The sequence below is a fragment of the Chelmon rostratus genome, chromosome 2, assembly GCF_017976325.1.
Source record: "Chelmon rostratus isolate fCheRos1 chromosome 2, fCheRos1.pri, whole genome shotgun sequence".
In the NCBI taxonomy this organism is placed as follows: Eukaryota; Metazoa; Chordata; class Actinopteri; order Chaetodontiformes; family Chaetodontidae; genus Chelmon; species Chelmon rostratus.
Genome location: NC_055659.1, coordinates 5,784,742 through 5,802,630, shown reverse-complemented (window position 1 = coordinate 5,802,630; position 17,889 = coordinate 5,784,742). Strand labels below are relative to the sequence as shown.

The 17,889-nt window shown below is 40.8% G+C and overlaps 1 protein-coding gene across 3 annotated transcripts in view; it reads left to right on the top strand.

The window, feature by feature from the left end:
• The window catches only part of stab1 (stabilin 1), a 74,335-nt gene extending 59,065 nt beyond the window's left edge, over positions 1–15,270 (top strand). For 2 of the 3 annotated variants that reach the window (XM_041944190.1, XM_041944198.1), the window contains exons 59-70: positions 1,389–1,521; positions 1,649–1,709; positions 2,040–2,184; positions 2,939–3,072; positions 4,013–4,178; positions 4,994–5,100; positions 7,960–8,079; positions 8,988–9,122; positions 9,291–9,395; positions 13,339–13,488; positions 14,613–14,717; positions 15,087–15,270. In XM_041944190.1, coding sequence (XP_041800124.1) covers positions 1,389–1,521; positions 1,649–1,709; positions 2,040–2,184; positions 2,939–3,072; positions 4,013–4,178; positions 4,994–5,100; positions 7,960–8,079; positions 8,988–9,122; positions 9,291–9,395; positions 13,339–13,488; positions 14,613–14,717; positions 15,087–15,164 — 1,439 coding nt within the window. In that variant the 3' untranslated portion in view covers positions 15,165–15,270. Of the gene's footprint in view, positions 1–1,388; positions 1,522–1,648; positions 1,710–2,039; positions 2,185–2,938; positions 3,073–4,012; positions 4,179–4,993; positions 5,101–7,959; positions 8,080–8,987; positions 9,123–9,290; positions 9,396–13,338; positions 13,489–14,612; positions 14,718–15,086 lie in introns of those variants that run through there. The other variant, XR_006007112.1, reaches the window with a different exon arrangement.
• Positions 15,271–17,889: the final 2,619 nt, after the last annotated feature.

Below are 17,889 nucleotides of genomic sequence, written 5' to 3'. Positions count from 1 at the left end.
GAATAATATGTCTTACGTATGCCTGGTTTTATATGATCTGCTAATAAATTACACAAGCCAAATATGATACTAATATTACATACAATATACAACAGAACGGATGAGATAAATTTATACATTCCCCTATTTATCTTGCTATCCTGTGCTACATTGTCAATAATGACATAAAAAATCATAGTCTGGTGGGTCTGGATCTCTGGGTTTGGATGAACCAACTAACTTGTGATGCCTTCATGCCACCAACACTTGTGGCAGGAGGCATGTTTTCGAGTTGTCTGTCCATCCTCCTATACATATTTACTTCCGTCTCATTCTCATCAATGAATACCTTAGCAATGCCTTGAGGATTTTTTTTTAAATTTGGCAAAAAGGTTCACTTGAACTCCAGGACTGATTAGATTTTGATCGTCAAATATCAAGGTCACTGTGACACCCGTCCCATTCTCATGAACACGAATTTAGCACCACGAGATGAAGCTCTCTGAGTCATCTGTACTCCTCTGTAGAAATATTCTCTGAGTGAAGACAGCATGGACTATTTGTCCTGATGGACAAACCATCCCAAGTCTTTTACATAGAAATCAGTCCACAAGCTGTTAAAGGCAAGTGAGAAGGTTGGGGATGGTCTCAATTTTTAGGTTATATTACAATCCGTTTTGCAATAAAAAGATGTTAATAGCTGTAAATTGCTTCACATTTTTAGATATCGCATGTTTAAATGTCATTAGACCTCTGGTATCTTTCTATCTATCTTGTGATGCTCTGTCAGGTCTAGAGCGCAGCCAGCTTCACTTCCTGCTTGTTTTGTGTTTTCGACTTTCGCTTCCAGTCTGGTCTTTATCAGTGAAACAAGTGATCAGGTGGTTTTAGGTAATGTGTCTGACTTGGCTGTCCGTGACTTTTCAGTCTGATTCACTACAGCTTCCACACCCACTAACGATGCAGCTGCTCTCATCATTGCCGCAACAGAAGGTGATAAGGATGGGGGAGGGGAGGCTCACTTTCTTCAGATGTTGTGTGTGATTTGTTATTGTCCTACATAACAAACACTGTTCATCCATTCTGGATTTAAAACCCCTCAAAGTTGAAAGTCAGCCCTTAAACTTCATAGCCACTGTTGCTGAGACAAGACAATAAAAAGAGTTTTTAAGAAATGGCTTGCAAAAGATCCAGTTAAAAATATGTTAAAAATGGGTTATGTGTATTGTGTACATGTGTATTAAATCCCATATTGCTGTACAGTTTGCTCCCAACATTGTGCATAATAATGAGAAGGCTGTGTAAATATGAAGATGACACACATTTACAGATCGGATACTGTCATTCTTTTCTGACACGAATCCACCATGTGAGCAGAGCAGATGACAGTTTTATTAAACACTATGCAGCTCCAGACCTGTGCTCAGAGTATAATGGTGGCTGTCACCAGAACGCAGACTGTAACCAGACGGGACTGCTCGTCAACTGCACCTGTCACAGTGATTACCAAGGAGACGGCTACTCCTGTGAGCCCATCAACAGGTGGGGGTGGCTTGTCATTTTCTCTGAATTAAATTTTTGTTTCGCATCTGTGGTTTTCTGTATCAAAGGAGATTTTTGGTGAATGTAAGACATCAGGCTGCTGTTTTTCTGTTGGTTTGTAATCCAGGTGTATTGAAGAGCCGAATGGGGGCTGCAGTGACTTTGCCTCCTGCAAGTTCACTGGTCCAGTGAGTAAAATCCTTTTTCTTTAAAATCTTGATTTTGTTTGTTACCATGTTTATCTGTGTTATCAGGAGTAAGAACTAAAAGAAGTTGTCATAAGTTGAACTACTGAATGAGTCTAAACAGGTTTCTTATTGTGTCTAGTATGTCATAATATCTTACATACATATGAAATATACCGATACTGGTTCAGAAGACTAGTTGGACGGAGGAGAGTAATGGGATCATTAATTTTTTTGGATCTCATCACATGAATTGGATAACAACACAAAATCTGATTTCCTGCTTTATATTGATACTCTGATTACTTAAACTGATTATTCTGGCTCCACCAGAATGAACGTGAGTGTGAGTGCCTGCCGGGGTACGTGGGTAATGGAGTCCAGTGTCTGGAGAAGGTGGTGCCCCCCATTGACCGTTGCCTGGAAGACAACGGAGGCTGTGACCCCATTGCCACCTGCAAGGACCTGCATTACCATGGTAACACTTCTTTACTGACTTCTGTTACCATAGTAAGACATGTAACAGGTTAATAAAGTGTGCTAAACGGCTTATGTCACCATGGCAACGCTAGATTACTGGTGTTACATCTGAAATGAACCTGTAGCTGCAGTGTATTCATGTGGTCTATTGCACCTGGTGAGCAGGAGCCATGTTGCTCCACAGTCGTAATCTGTTGCAGTTGCTATGGTAACTGTCGATTCTGTAGCAGCTGACCTTTATAGCATTCATGTTACCACAGTGATGTTAAGGAGAACATTGTTTTTTAGTTATCAATTTGAATGGTGATTTTTCTGGGACCGGTAAACAAACGGTAAAAAGCACTCAGATGGAATACGGCAGGCTGTGCCCAGAGTTCGTTAAGGCCTTTAGCTCATTAGAGCTCATTCTACATGGAGCTCGTTAAGGCTGAGAGCCTCTGGGTTAATGCCCAGAGATGGTTATTACCAGGTGCTCATTAATTATGGAGTATAGGTTATGCAGAATTTGTAACTTGATGCATACTACAGTTTTGTGGTCAATTCGTTATGTTCTTAATGAAGGAAACAAAACCTGACAGCCAATCAGAGACCGGGATTTTCTTTAGTTGTGATGTAATCCATTTTAATGAGTTGCAGGCTTTTATATCAGTGCATCGCATTTTGTTTTTCACCCATAGAAATTAGATTGTCATACTGAGCAGTAAAGGACAACAGTAATCTGACGTAAAGGTAACATGGGTATTGTGGTTCAGCCAACACAGCTGGAGTGTTCCACCTGCGCTCTCCAGAGGGGAAGTACAAGATGAACTTCAGTCAGGCTGATGCTGCCTGCCAGGCCGAGGGTGCCACGCTGGCCAACTTTAAACAGCTGGGAGACGCACAGCAGGTAAACCCACCTACAGAAGGGGTTTCCATAGAGACACCAGACAGGTCAATACACTTCACTCATATTTACACATTCACGTGCAGTGTTTAAAGAAGAATGAATGTTAGAAATTGAAAATGCAGCTACATGTTCCTAAACAGCCGTGGGAGTGAGAGCAGCGTGCACCACCTTTTGCTGCTGTTGTCCTGATAAACAAGTTTATTGAACCATTAACCCATTAATGCTTGAGTATGCATCTTCTTATTCACTCTTGAAAGAAAATGTTGAACTATAAAGCCAGATTCATGTTTGACACCAGACGAACACCAGCTGCATGTATCGAACATGATCAGGCTGTGTTGTGCTTTGATTATTCCCCACAGTAAATGTACTGTGTAATGTGATATAAGTCATGGTAGGAATGTCTGCCTCATTTCATTATTGATTATAGGACTGTTCCCAGCAGTTACTTTATTTACAGACTGTCATTTACTGTGATACACAGTGGTAATCACAGTAAGCAAAAGGTTCCTTGTTGCCGAAAATGAGAAGATAACTGAGCTTTTTCCACTTTATCAGAAGCATCAGAAAGGTGTAGCTGAAAACTCAAGCAGCCAATCATTTTCCAGTCCCTGTGTGATGTTTCTGTAGCCACTGTAGCCCCAACATGTTGGCACACATCAGCTACGTTGGTTGATATGGCGTGCAGATATATAAATTGATAAATATCCCGTTAAATAAACAAACAGGAACGAAAACTGAACCTTTGTGGCTGTCGATCAACCTGTTGAACAGTTTAGGTCGGATTAGGAATCCAACCTGTCTGTTGCTACACAATATTTCTTCAACCACATTATAAAAACCTCTTCCAGTTAATTATCAAGTATTCTTTTCCTCTTTCACCTGCCTGGATCTAACAATGATTTATCCTGCTGTCGTCGATCTTCTCTGGTCCTGACAGCTGGGAATGCATCTGTGTGTGGCCGGCTGGTTGGAGGGGGGGAAGGTGGGATACCCGACACGCTTTCCCTCGGTTAAGTGTGGAGACAATCATGTGGGCCTGGTTATCTACAAAGAACCTGTGGACCAGAGCAGCAAGTACGACGCCTACTGCTACAGGCTCAGAGGTACAGCGGCAGCACAGTCTCTGTTACTTTTATCAGTAGATATTGTAGCTCCTGAACAGCTGTGTTGTTTAATTTGTTGCTGTTCACTCTGCTGCAGCATCACAGGGCTCTCTGTGGATTCAGCTCAGACACAAACAGGATGTTTTTATTGGCTTTATAATCCAGGGCTGCAACTAACAATTGTTTTCATTATTTATTCTGTCACTTATTAATTCAGGTAATGAATTAAGAACTAATAGTGAAACATGTACATTGTAAGTTCGCAGAGCTCAGGATGACGTCTAAAATTACAAATATTAATGATATTCAGTATAGTTTATTGACAATATATGTAATAGATTTATAAAATCCAACATATCAGATTTGGTTAGGAACAGAAGGATACAGTCCTGGACTTGTTCCCATCAGCATTTGTATTGATGGAGACATTCAATATCTGATTTCAGGATTTTAAAATAAGAACAAAAAACTAGAATAAAATTGAAAATCGTATTAACCCACTGTCAAAATTGTTGTTGACTAGGTTTCTGTCCATTGTCTCAGTTAGTTGGCAAATTGTTTCAGCATAAATCTAATGTTTTTTTTATTATGTGGTGCAATACACTTTAACAAGAGATCAATCTGTACAGTTCATTCCACTATAACTCTCCAGAAGTCTGACTGATAGATGGTGAGAATTGTTCACGAATGACACATCAAAGGTTTCAGTTGAGACGTCGGACCTAAAATTCCAAACTTGGGAGGACACACACGATGCTGTACAAACAGAAAGTATTCAGATAGATGTTAGTGAGTGTGTGTGTGTGTGTACGCAGATGTTTCATGTGTGTGTCCTGCTGGTTACGTTGGGAATGGAGATTTCTGTAACGGCGTCCTGACCAACGTCCTCGCCACGACCAGTAACTTCTCCATCTTTTACAAGGTGAGTGTGACAGTTGGACCATTTAGCTGTAAAAGGATAATTCTGGTTCATTTTCTTTGCCATCGTTCCCATCAGTAATAATAACACAGTTTGTTGAGCGCAGTGTTGTGCTAGCATTAGCTGACTAATAACGTCCAGTCATATTCATGCAGGTGAACAGCACTGCCTTAATCGCTTGTCACTTTAAACTTTATTCTGCTGATACAACCTCAGCCTCCCCCCGATGTAATAGATATTTGGTCTTTTTGATTTTGACTTAGTTCTAGTGTTCATGTGTGTGTTTGTAAATGGGATCCAGCAGGATCATTTTTGCTGCCCAAATTCTTCAAGAGCTCCCTCAAAGAGCTGAGCCTTTTCAGCCAAATGTAACTGTATAAACATTTGGTTATATAATTGATTTATTTCTTGATGTAATGTCTGACTGACCTGATAACGAGGATGGACAAAGCCACAAAAATGAGAACCGGTTCATAATAAACCTGTTATGCTTGGCAGTTCAGAAAGACCCAAATTCAGGACACTCAGGCAAAGTGAGCTTTGATAACAAAAGCTGATTCCAGTAAAAAAAAAATGCAAGCAACAAAAACTGAGTGAGCAGACTGAGGCAAAATCCAAGAACAAAGGAGAAATACAAATAACTAAACTAATAACAAACCGATACGAAGATCACAGGAATACAGACGAGGAACACCAGCAACAAATACAGATGACCTGACAACTCAAAGAAGGAAAACACACTGACTTAATACACAAGAGGGAACAATAACGAGGGACAGGTGAAACTAATCTGCAATCACAGGACAAGGCAGAGAGGGAGACAAAGGCAGGAAGTAAAACAAACCATGACACATGAGGAGAGACTACAACATAAAACAGGAGTGTTTTCTGGGCTTTTTCTATGCTTTTTTGTTGAGGGTGGGGTTTTTGTTGAAACCCAAAGTGTGAGATTTTCAAATTGTACAACCCTATTTTTTATTTAATTGTTCTATTTAATGAAGATGAGTTCCTTATTATATTGTCAATTATCTTGAGATTAAAACTGTGCTCGCAGCATGAAAAGTCAATCATTTAAATTAGTTTATCTGTAGACGTCAGTGATTATGTTCTGTGATCAGGATTTCTGTGTTTCCCTATTTTGGAACGAAGCGCTTCCTGGGTCTGATCCAGGTGGGTTTCATCATGGATTCATTTCCTCTCTGTCCTCAGACAAAGAGACATCTCAGATCACAACAGTGTGGTACAGTCAGTCCCCTCAGTGATTTAGTCCTCTACATAACAGCAGTGCAAACACACACAGTGTGAACAGCTGCTTTAGTATAAAAACAAGGTGACAGTAAATGTCAACAGCTGTACTTCACAAAGCAGATGACACAACACAACAAGAACTACAAACTAAACATAAATTAGTAAAATAATGAGTCAGTATGTAGTTATATTAAAATAATAGTCTATAAAAGGACAGAAGACATTGTCAGACTTCTGCAGACTCTTCCGTTATTAATTTGTGAGAGATAACACATTCATCGCCTGCTGAAGATAACTGCGCTCTGAAAGACTTCAACAGGCTGTAGGAGAAAACAGTTCAAGGTCTGACCTGTAAAAGAGATTAAAGTGTAGAGCTCGAAAAGTACAAAACTATGAGAAAGAACTTGTGAACTCCAGATGTCGTCAGGTCTTGTACTTGCAGAGGAAAGTTGAAAAGCCACAATTAAAGTTCCTCTTAACTTCCGCATGGCCTGTATGTACTGACTGTATGTTTCAGCAGCTCCACGTCATGACAGCCGTAGCCGGGTCATTATGGTTTCAGGTTGTCTGTCGGTCCCATTTTCCTGAACATGATATCTCAGTAACACCCTGAGGGAATTTCTTCTGAGTTGGCTCAAATGTTCACTTGGACTCAAGGATAAACTGATTAGAAAGCAGACATCATAATGTTCAGCAAAAGCACTTTTCTGGCCATTATTCAGCACCATAACTCAGGAACAGGAGAGAAGAATGTGACCATATTTCACATTTAGATATACTGATATTCAGATACGGAATTGGTGACCTAATCTTGGGCGTCGACCTTGAAACTGTGCTGATTGTAAAGATCTTCTGTGCTGCCGGGTTGAACATGTGTGTGAAGCATGCATGTTTTAAAGTTTGGTAGCTTATTTGCAGCAGCATCCCTTTTTGAAGCATTGTAGTCCATCACAAGCTGTTCTGCCACTATTCAGCTTCAGAGTTGTCAGTTACAATATTACTCCATTATGTGTTTATTATTGTGTAACAGCAAATTAAGGGTTTAATATAATGTGTATATTTGCTTCATAGTTGGGACTATGAAAAGACGTGTTTTGATTCAAGTTGTTCAGTTAGCTTCCAGACCAACAAAATAAAGTAAATCAGCTGGTTTTGTTACCTTTTGTGAAAAATGTAAATAATGTTAATAACTTCATCACACTGCTAGCCTCAGAGCTCTTGACAATTTTCACCATGTAAACATTGAGCTGCTACTGCAACACACAGTTAACACCATGACTAACTTTGTGCCGATTTTTTTTTTTTTAAATCTGATAACTGTGGTGTATGTGGCGTTGTCAGGTCACATGGCCTCCTCAAAAATGTGGACGCGAATCTCAGACCTGACGAGGTCCACACACTCGAACAACCTCTGTGGTCTATGTTTGTTCCAGAAGTGTTTGTTGGACTGAAATCACTTTGATCAGTTTATTTAAAGTAAAGTAAATTTGATGGGGTTTTTTTAGGATTTTACCAAATAGGAGGTTGCATCTCAGAATGATTAAAGTTTTGACTGAAAGAAACTGATTGTAAATCTAAATAACTTCTGTCCTCTCTCTCTGTCTCTCTCTCTAGTTGTTGTTGGACTATAGCGGCTCGTCCTTGGAGGGCAGACAGCTGGTTGAATTTCTGTCTCACAGGACATCGGAGGTCACGCTGTTTGTTCCCCATAACGCTGGCTTCACCCAAAACAAGGTGGTGTACTGCCCTATTCCTTCAATAATTACTTATCAATTACTAAACTCGTTAGAAATTAATGAATAAAACCAGTAACCTTAACAAGCCAGAAGTTTTAAGTTCTTATGTCTTTTCAACTTTTAACTACTAATAAAACTGTTACCAATTCATTAAGTTACAATACACCAATGCCAGGAAAGTTCATTTTTATCATGCATTTCACACTCAGAGGCAACTGAAAGGGAAAGAAATGAAAAAGACATTGCAGAAAACGAAGTCAAGCAGGGTGATGAATGGAAACATCTAAAAGAAAGATGCCCGAGTGATGAGCCCTGAGGAACTCCACACACCATGTTAATTCAAGTCAGTCAGTCAGTTATAAAAAAAAGTGTTTGTATCAACCTAAACAACTCCATTAGACTCAACTAAGGAAAGGGTATATATTGATACATATATTCACAAAACATTTGAATCTATATAAAACATTTCTTCTTTCTTTTAATTAATACATATATTAGCCTATTAGAGTAAGTCTGTCTCTTATGTTGACATTAACTGTTAGTATTGTAATTATTACAAACTATGATAACTACAACTTACAAAAAAGTTAACATATGTTCGAGACACTTTTTTTTTTGTATTTTTGTATGCTGGTCTGCCAAATTTGGTGAAGCTAGAGCCTGAGAGTCATAGTAATAAGTAAATAGTAACGAGTAATTCAGGAACATGGACTACAGAGTTTTATTGAAGCATGCATCAACTATAAGCTTGGACTTTCAAGAAGTAGACAGATCCACACTGACACATATATTACCTTTTACTTGATAGTTTCTAATAATCTTTTTAACCTTTAGAGCTGGGAATGAAATATGTTCTGTTTGTGTGTGTGTGTGTGTGTGTGTGTGTGTGTGTGTTTGTTTGTTTAGACTCTGTCCAGTAGAGATCTTGAGTATCACATCTCAGCCAATCACAGCAGACGACCATTCAAGGATCTGAAACACCAGGAAGTCATCATATCCAGGCTTGGGTTCAACCTGACTGTTACCCACGGCAACAATGAGGTCTGATACACACACAAACACACCTCCTAGGTTCATGAATCCACAAACAACAACAGTCTCAGAGAAAAATGAGACACTTATGAAAATGAAGTTTATGTTAAAAATTGAAAAGTTTAGTTCATGTTGTTGATGATGTTGTTGATTGTGTCTTTGTCTTTCTCTCCTCAGAGCCATAAGCTGGTAAACCAGCGGCTGCTATTGGACTGGGACATTCCTGCTGTAAACGGGATCATCCATGTCATCGAGGCCCCGCTGACGGCGCCCCCCGCACCGGTGAGTGAAGCTGGTTTAACCCAGAGTTAATTAGGGCAACATCTTCTTCTGGTTCTGAGTCTGAACCAGCATGTCCCAGATGTTCCCTGTTTTAAAACCTAATTCACCTGCTGCACTGCTGGAATCAGCATGACCTCAGTTGTCCAGTGACAGCAGTTTAAACAAACAGAAAACTAGTCCTCAAGATGTAGCTAGTTCACTACACTTCCTGTTTACACTGCCTAAGCATGATCAGCGCATCAGCGTGAAAAACTTAAAATCACAAGCAAAAGAATATGCAGGGTACAGGAAAACAGGACAGGACACCAGGCAGGCAGGTTGAAGAAACAAAAAGCAAGCTTTAATAACATAAAGCTGATGCCAGTAAACAAAACAAGCAGGCAACAGAAACTGAGGGAACAGACTGAGGAGCATTCAAGAACAAAGGAGAAATACCATCGAAAGAGGGAAGACACATGGAACTAAATACGCAACAGGCCAACTAACTAATGAAACACGTGACACAGAAAACAGGCGGGAAAAACACAAAGACAGGAAGTAAAATAAAACATGACAAGAGGAGAGTGAACTTTCAACATTAAACAGGAAATAACGACACTAAAGGCAAAACCATAAGACAAAATACACCAGGTGAGACACATCAAAAATACACAGTTTTGTGTTGTGTTTCCCTTAAACAGTCTCTTTATCAATACGTCAGTTTCAACAACCTCAGTAAAGAAGCAACATTTTTGTGATGAATAAGATATTTTTATTTTGTAACTGTTTACATTCAGGGATTTTAATTAAAAATGTAAGAACACAAATGCAAAGATGGAAGTGCTCTCTTCTTGGAGTGTACTGATATGCAGCAGTATAACGATTAATGGAAATATTAATTCAGCGTGCTGTTGTTTTTAGCTGCTTTAGCTACTTTCACAGCAGGACGTCACCATGCTGGCCAGTGATAGTGCAGCTAAACCTGATCTGTGTAAGCGTCGCTGTGATCATGTGGTTGCACAGGTGACGAGAGGGAAGGCATCACAAAGAAAAGACGTTTCTGTTCTGACCCTCGGTAGCAACATGTTAATGTCAACGGAAAAATAATTTTATCCTGGTAAAACCATCCTGCTCTCTGGAAGTGAACTGAAACAAAAACTTAATTCATCATAAATATTTTTTTCCATAAGCTTGCTAACAATGAGATAAAACATTTGCTGTATCGTAGACTGCTGCAGTTCTGATCACAACCATCGGGAGGCGCCATGATGACCTTCCCTCTCTGGTCTGCATCAGAAAGTTCTGTCTGTTGTTGCTAGGCAACAGCTACAGTTGCGGGCAGAGAGCAGATGGCTGTGTTTAGATTCTTGGCATAGTTTTCAGGAAATGAAGATTCAATCAGAGTTTCCACTCTGATAACATCATGACTGATCAATATTCATGCTGTGGGACACAAAAGATGATGAAGACTAGATCACAAGACATTAATCTGAACTAAATGATTTAATTCCTCCAAATTTTACTGTTCAGGGTTCCCCTCATTGCCACTCGTCCTCATCCTCTCCACTTACTGAGGCCGACTGTGCACGAAGTCCGTTGACACCTTTTGATCTCAGACAAGTAGCTTGCAGCTGTTGCTACCCTGTAGTGGTTACATATTTAAGCAACTCAGTATGATAGGGGTGGGGGCCATTTCAATTTTTATTACATCCTTCAAGAACTGGACTGCCTGGTGATTGGGCAGCACCTGAGAAGCTTATTATACATATGCAATGGGGGGGGGGGGTGCACACTTGGGGCAGGCAATTGTATCAGGGTGGCCTTGGCCTCCCTGTCCCCCCTTAGCGGTGCCCCTGGTCATACTAAATTATTGAACACATGTATCACAGTAACCTTTGCAATGGCTGGAGCTGCTTCTCTTTGGTGAGGGGGCTCACTCACAGCTGGTTTTCCAGGATTGGGTCAGTCAGTCTTGAGCAGAGCTGAGTCTTTGCAGGGTCAGTTTTGATAAGAACTGCTGTTAGGTTGTTACTCTGCAGCTCAATGATTTCATGTTGTAGGTTGCCAGAAACATCAGCTGGTTGAACATTAAGCACCAAATATGTTCAGTCCCTTTTGTTTACTTTTCATGCCCTGAAAACTCTCTCTAAATGCCTGAAGGAGTTTTCACACTCAGCAGCATATTCAGATGTCAGAGCAGCTTTGGCTCTTGCCGAGTAGGAAAATGCAGTGTTTCCTCTTTCCAGTTGCCACAGCTTTGATTTCACTTTAAATGATTTCTCATTTGAAAGCAGAGAGCTGAGAGGCTGCTGGAACTTGAGGTTTAGTTTAATGTCCACTATGAAGGTCAAATCACACAGACACTTGCTCTCACTGAGTGTCACGTCATTTCCTTCATCTCTATGAATTATTCCAGACAAACTGACAGTTTGACTTTGTCCGGTTATTGCAGCTCCACAGCAGCAACAAAGCTCTCCTTCACAAATCCTCCTTCTGAATGAGGTTTCAGCTCCTTAGCTATTAGCTCCCTCACCACAAGATTTGCATGCATAACACTGTCTCTGTCATAATGTGGTCTGGTGAAAGCTGCTTGTTTGGCATCCAAACTCTGCTGAAGAGAGCTCACTTTATCCAAGTGTGTTTGTCCTTGCAGTTTTTTCCAGTTTAACATGTTTGTAGATTAGCATTTTTCATCACTGTGAGTACATCACCACCAACTGTCTTGCCTTTTTAAAATGAACAAACTCTCATATCCTTGAATTCTTACCAAAGATACGTTTTTATTTTGAGCTGTGTCAGAGTAGAGTAACATGGAGCCTGGAGGATTAACCAGAAACAGGCCTGAGTGCTGCTGATTTATGCTCTCCTCCTCTGAGCATCGTCAGGTTATCACACATCTACACAAGGTCACCAAGTTCTCGACAACAGTCTGAACTCACAGCCTTCAGTCAGGCAAAAACAACAACAAAATACACTAAAATATCATCTAGAGTTTGTTAAAGGAGCCTGATCATGTGGGAATTTAATACTATTAAACAATTTGTTTATTAAACTAACTATAGTCCTGAACTAACTAAAGATCCATCTCTGATTATGATTTTTAAACATTAAAGCTGTGACGTATAAAACTTTAGAACAGTCTTCACTTTGATGAACAAAGAAGTAACTTAATGAGCCTCAGTGGTCCTTACTTGAATATATAAAGTCTAATACATTACATGTCTGATCAGAGAGGAGCTTAGCCTGTACACATGAGCACAGTAATGTGCCCAAAGCTCAAACATCTCAGCAGAAGATACATCTTAACAGAGCAGCCAAGGTCTTCCCATATCACACCACCGGGAGAGGAAAACAAGGAGGAAACTCTTGGTCAAAGTTGTTTAGCCTTCAGTACTGTCCTATCAGAGGACTCTGGTGCTGCTCCTCCTCCAGGCACCCATGACCATAAAACATACCAACTGTGAACGACCTTGAAGCGCTCAGATTACCATGTTAGTGTATCAATTCAAACATTCTTATAAAACAGAGATGAAAACATTTCTTAATCATAAATTTCTCCCACAAATGGAAAAAAAAAGTCCAGGATGACAGACAGCATAGTGTACATTTCTCTGTTTTCTCTGTTTCTGTGTTGAGACAACAGAGTGAGTCAGACACAGAGAGAACCGGGGAATATAATTAATACCTGTTAACCAGCAGTCACTGCAAGCTGCTGGCTGTTGGTCAAATCTATATTTTATGACCACGACACTGTCTGACAAAGTCGACCAGTCACATCTCCATGGCGACAGTGCAGAAAAGTGCAGCTGCCACAGTAATTAGAGCTAAACAGATAGAGTGTGTGTGTGTGTGTGTGTATGTAACAGAGAGACATGCAGTGTTGAGGGTTCAGTGGTTTAATGTGATGTCCTCATGTATCTAGTAATTCTCATGTGTTTGTTTTTGTCATACCTGTCGTCTTCAGATTTCCCATCATGCCTCCCGAAGCCACACTCACTCAGGTGGCACGGTGTCGGCCATCTTGGTGTCAGTGATGCTGGTGTGTGTGTTGGCTGCACTCGGCTACTACGTCTTCAAACACAAGACTGACGCCTTCCGCTTCCACTACTTCAGAGTGAGACACACAAACACACACACACACTTATATACTTGTGAGGACACTCATTGACATAATGCATTCCATAGCCCCTACATTAACCATCACAACTAAATGCCTAATCCCAAACTTTGTTCTAAACTAACCCTTAAAACCAAGCCTGAGCCCTCAAACAGCCATTTGATGGTCTGTCTGAGAGTGTCGACAGTGAGAAGTTAAGTTGGTTTGACTCTTCTTCAACACTAAATGGACCAATCACCTACTTCAGTCAAGAGGAGCAGGTTGTTCAATGGAGCTCTATGATGAATTTAAAAAAAGGAAAAACTTACTGCAAATAAGCACGAGAGGACTGCTGGCAGAAAACTGCTAATTGTGTGAATTCACTCTATTTCTAACGTGACAGCTTCAGTCTCAAGCTCAACTTTACACTTGATGCAGCAGATTTAAACATTATACTCTGGAATTGCATACAGGTTTGACACCGTCACGTAATGAAGGATACGTGAAATTAATTACATTGACTGAATACGATCTGTGAGACTAATCAGGACCAAGTATAAAAACATAATCCAATGTGGTTTATAGTTTCTGCACCTTCATCATTCTTTTAGTGTGTGGATTGAATGCTGTGTCATTATTACCTGAAGTAAACGAAGAAAAAAAAAAAATTCTGCATCACTATTTGAATGCATGTAGGTTCCCGCAGCAGTAAAGCACCATGTGATGCATACAGTCTGTGCTGCTGTAACAACACAGCTTTGTTTGGTGACATTACTAACTTACAGCTCAGCAAGTTTATCATAAGTTACCATGGCGATATAACCAGGGTAAATTAGAGCAACCTTCATCACATTGAAAACTCTGGCTTTAGGCTCAATATGCCTCCCTGACCTGTAAATCTTGCTCTGATCTAAGATAACTCAGAGATTCCCGATGGTGGTGTTGGCGGCTTTTTTCGACAAAAAGCAGTAGAATTATTACAGATTGTTCTCCTAAAACCAGGAAGTGACTGAAGTTTTCAGCCTTCGTTTTTTTTTTCTACTGTTGTGTGTGTTAATAACTCAGCCGTGATCAAGCTGCTGGTAGTTTACGGTCACGCTGCTAACAACTGATAGTCATTCCAGTTGTTTCCTCTGTGACAGAATGAGGATGAAGACGGTGCGGCGGGCGGCAGGAAGAAGCCCACACTTGTCTCCATCCCCAACCCTCTGTACAGCGGCTCCAGAGCCTTCACCGAACCGTTTGGGGTGAGTCGATGAACATTTACATCAGCAGGAGAGCGTGAGCTGCTCAATGTTTCCTAAAACAAAGTACTGAGGATCCAGGTACCGACCACACAAATATGTTAGTGTAACGTAAAGGAGGTGTTGGTGTTGCTTCAATTCAGGAAATCCAGTTTGAATAACAGATCTGTGAATTCAGACACCAGAACCTTTTCTTCAGTTCTGTGCATTACACCGTCTTTATCTTTATCCTTCAACACGCTGACACGATGAATCTGACAATGGCCATAAATATTCGCTTTATCACCAAAAGTATGTGGACATCCCTCCACATACGTGGGTGTACTTTCAGTCAGGGTTTCCTGGTTTGACCTTTTTTTCTCCTCCCTATAGGATGCCAGTCAGGGGCTGGAGCCAGCAGAGCCTGAAGAATCTCCAAAGATTCTGGACCTGGACCAGGAGAACCAGTAAAACTGGAGCTTTGTGTTTACATGCCACAATTACTTGTTGGCTTTATTATGGTTCAGCTTTTACTCAGTTCATCTGTATCCAAACAAGAAATAAAAGGTGTCTGTTTACGAAACCCAGGTGCTAGTTTACTAATCCTAGTTTTACTGTACTGCTTGGTTCAGTCTCAGTTTTTCCAGCAGCAGCAAGGAGCTGTTTACATCCAAAAAAAGTTCTGATAAAGTGATAATGAATTGGTGTAGAACTACCAACTCCTGAGAAAAACATCTGAATCTTTAGCTACTAGACATTCTTCTTGCCTGCCGTTTGGTGCTGGGCAGGTTGTGCACAGGGTTTACAAGAGCTGAGATCAGCTGCCAAACTTCACACAAGTCAGGTTATGTCAGTCCAAGAACCAAAACTAGCAGCATTGAGGTTCAGAGTCAGTTGTTAATTCAAAGCCAGAGCCTGATATCTTATTTATCTGTGCCATAGAGCACCATCTAAAAACTACTAGAGACATCAATAAGGCAACAACGTTTAACCAGGCGACATGTTCTTTCATCATCATTGACACACTGTCATTTATCATGACTCAATCCCTCATACACCACCACTGAAAACAGTCCCCAAAAATGCATCATTTCCTCCTGTTTAAGTAACATTTGCTAAAAACTACAATAAGCAGCTGTTTTAGGAAATTACTGAGCATTAAAATTAAAACTATATACTTCTGAATCCTTTTTAAAGATTTACATTTTCAGTGGGAACAAACAGGATGGGAGGGACGCCAGCCTTATCCTTTAGCTGCAGTAGGCAGTGTGAACATACACAATGTAATACCAAATCACCACACTAAGCCCCTCCCACCAAACCCACTAATTCAAACGTCGTTAGAAGGTGGCTGCCTTGCAAAATGTCATAGGAGCCACTCACCACGACATGAGCTTCACCCAGACCCCAGTCCCTCTCGCTGCAACTCGTCTCCCCCAAAACACCCCTCAAGTGTTTTAGGGCATCATGGCAGAGTTCCCCGGGCATTAGAGGCAACTGCAGTGCCATCCAGCAGCAGGATGAGAGGCTAGTACACCACACATGCACACACACACACACCACTGTCCCCCCTCAAAAGTTATTTCCCTTTGTTTGTCGTCATTATGCCTCTTTGCCACTTGTTGATGCATCGAACACAGTGAGCCCAAAGCTCCGTGTGGAGCCGGGACGTCGTCACATGTTTTGCACTACATGCAGTTTAGGCAGAGGAGTATTGGAAGTTTATCGCAAGTTGGTGGTTTTCCTGCAACTGAATCAGGCTGACACAGTGCTCAACAAAGTGTGGAGAGAAGTCTGGCTATGTGAGGCTAGACTTTCACCATTTGTAGAACAGCCAATAGGAACACTCCCTCTCTGAAATGACCTGTGATTGGCCAAAGCCTCCCATCATGGGCTACATTTTCTTCAGCCTGAAAACAGCCAAGAGGAGGTGCAGAAGTCTACTTTTATCTCAGACCACTTGAATTACAATATGCTGGAAGGTTATGAAATTTTTGCCCAACAACAGAAACTGCTTGCCACGGCTTTTACTCACACACAGAAGAAACGGGCAAAACAAACTACTGCCACACTGGAGCAGCTGTATGTCCTCCAAAATGCCCACCATCACTTAAAATCACTAAGTCTGAGAAGACATGAAACTCATCCTCGGCCTGTCTGCTGCTGTTTTGTCGTTAATCACTGACAAGCTCTGTGAACGTGCTGAATTTGTCAGAAAACAGTTGAATGACAGTACAGACAGTGTGGAGGAAATCACCGCAGGCTCTGATGATAAGACCGACCTCCACAAACCTCACAGATGGCGATCTGATGTCATCATGGGTTGGCCATTGAGAGGTGTGTCTATTGGCTGCGGTGATATCAGGTAACACAAAGACTCCGCAATGATTCAGCGTCACCAGCTAATGAAGCCTAAAGATGCGCACACGCACGCGCACACACACACACACACACACACACACGTTATCTTAGACATCAAAACATGCTTTGACCTGCAAATCTCTTTGTAATTCATCAATCCAGTCTTATCTCACAGGACGATGATATTCAGTTCCACAAAACAGAAATTTTGATTCTGGAGGTTAGAATTTAAGTCAATGAATTTTAAAAGTTTTAATTAAATTCTTTAATTTAATTCTGGGTCAATGCGTTAAAGAAATGGTTCAACATTTTGGGAAATATATCATTTACTTACGGGTAGATAGTTAGATGACAAGATTGACACCACTCTCCAATGTCCCTGTTAAATACAGCTACAGCTAGCAGCTGGTCAGCTTAGTTTAGCATAAAGACTGGAAACTGTGGAACAGCTAGCCCGTTTCTGTGTAGCATTTACAAAAGCTGTCTACCAGCACCTCTAAAGCTCGCTGACTAACATGTTATATCTCGTTTGTTCAATCCATACAAAAACTCAAGTGCAAGAACAATTCGCCATTTTAGGAGGGATTATGTGCAGGACTATTTCTTGGCTCTGCTGGTTGTCTGGCAACCACTCAGAGCCAAGAAATAGTCCTGCTGTGCTATTACCAACTGGAATAAAAACATAAAACTGAATCCATAAGACTCTGCTTGATGTCACTTTTATTCATCTTCATGTTTGCTTACATCCTGTGCAGCCTGCCAGTGAGAGACCGTCGAGTCAACCAAAGTACCAAAAGTCACTAATTAAGAATAAAATTCCAAACAAAGTCATCAC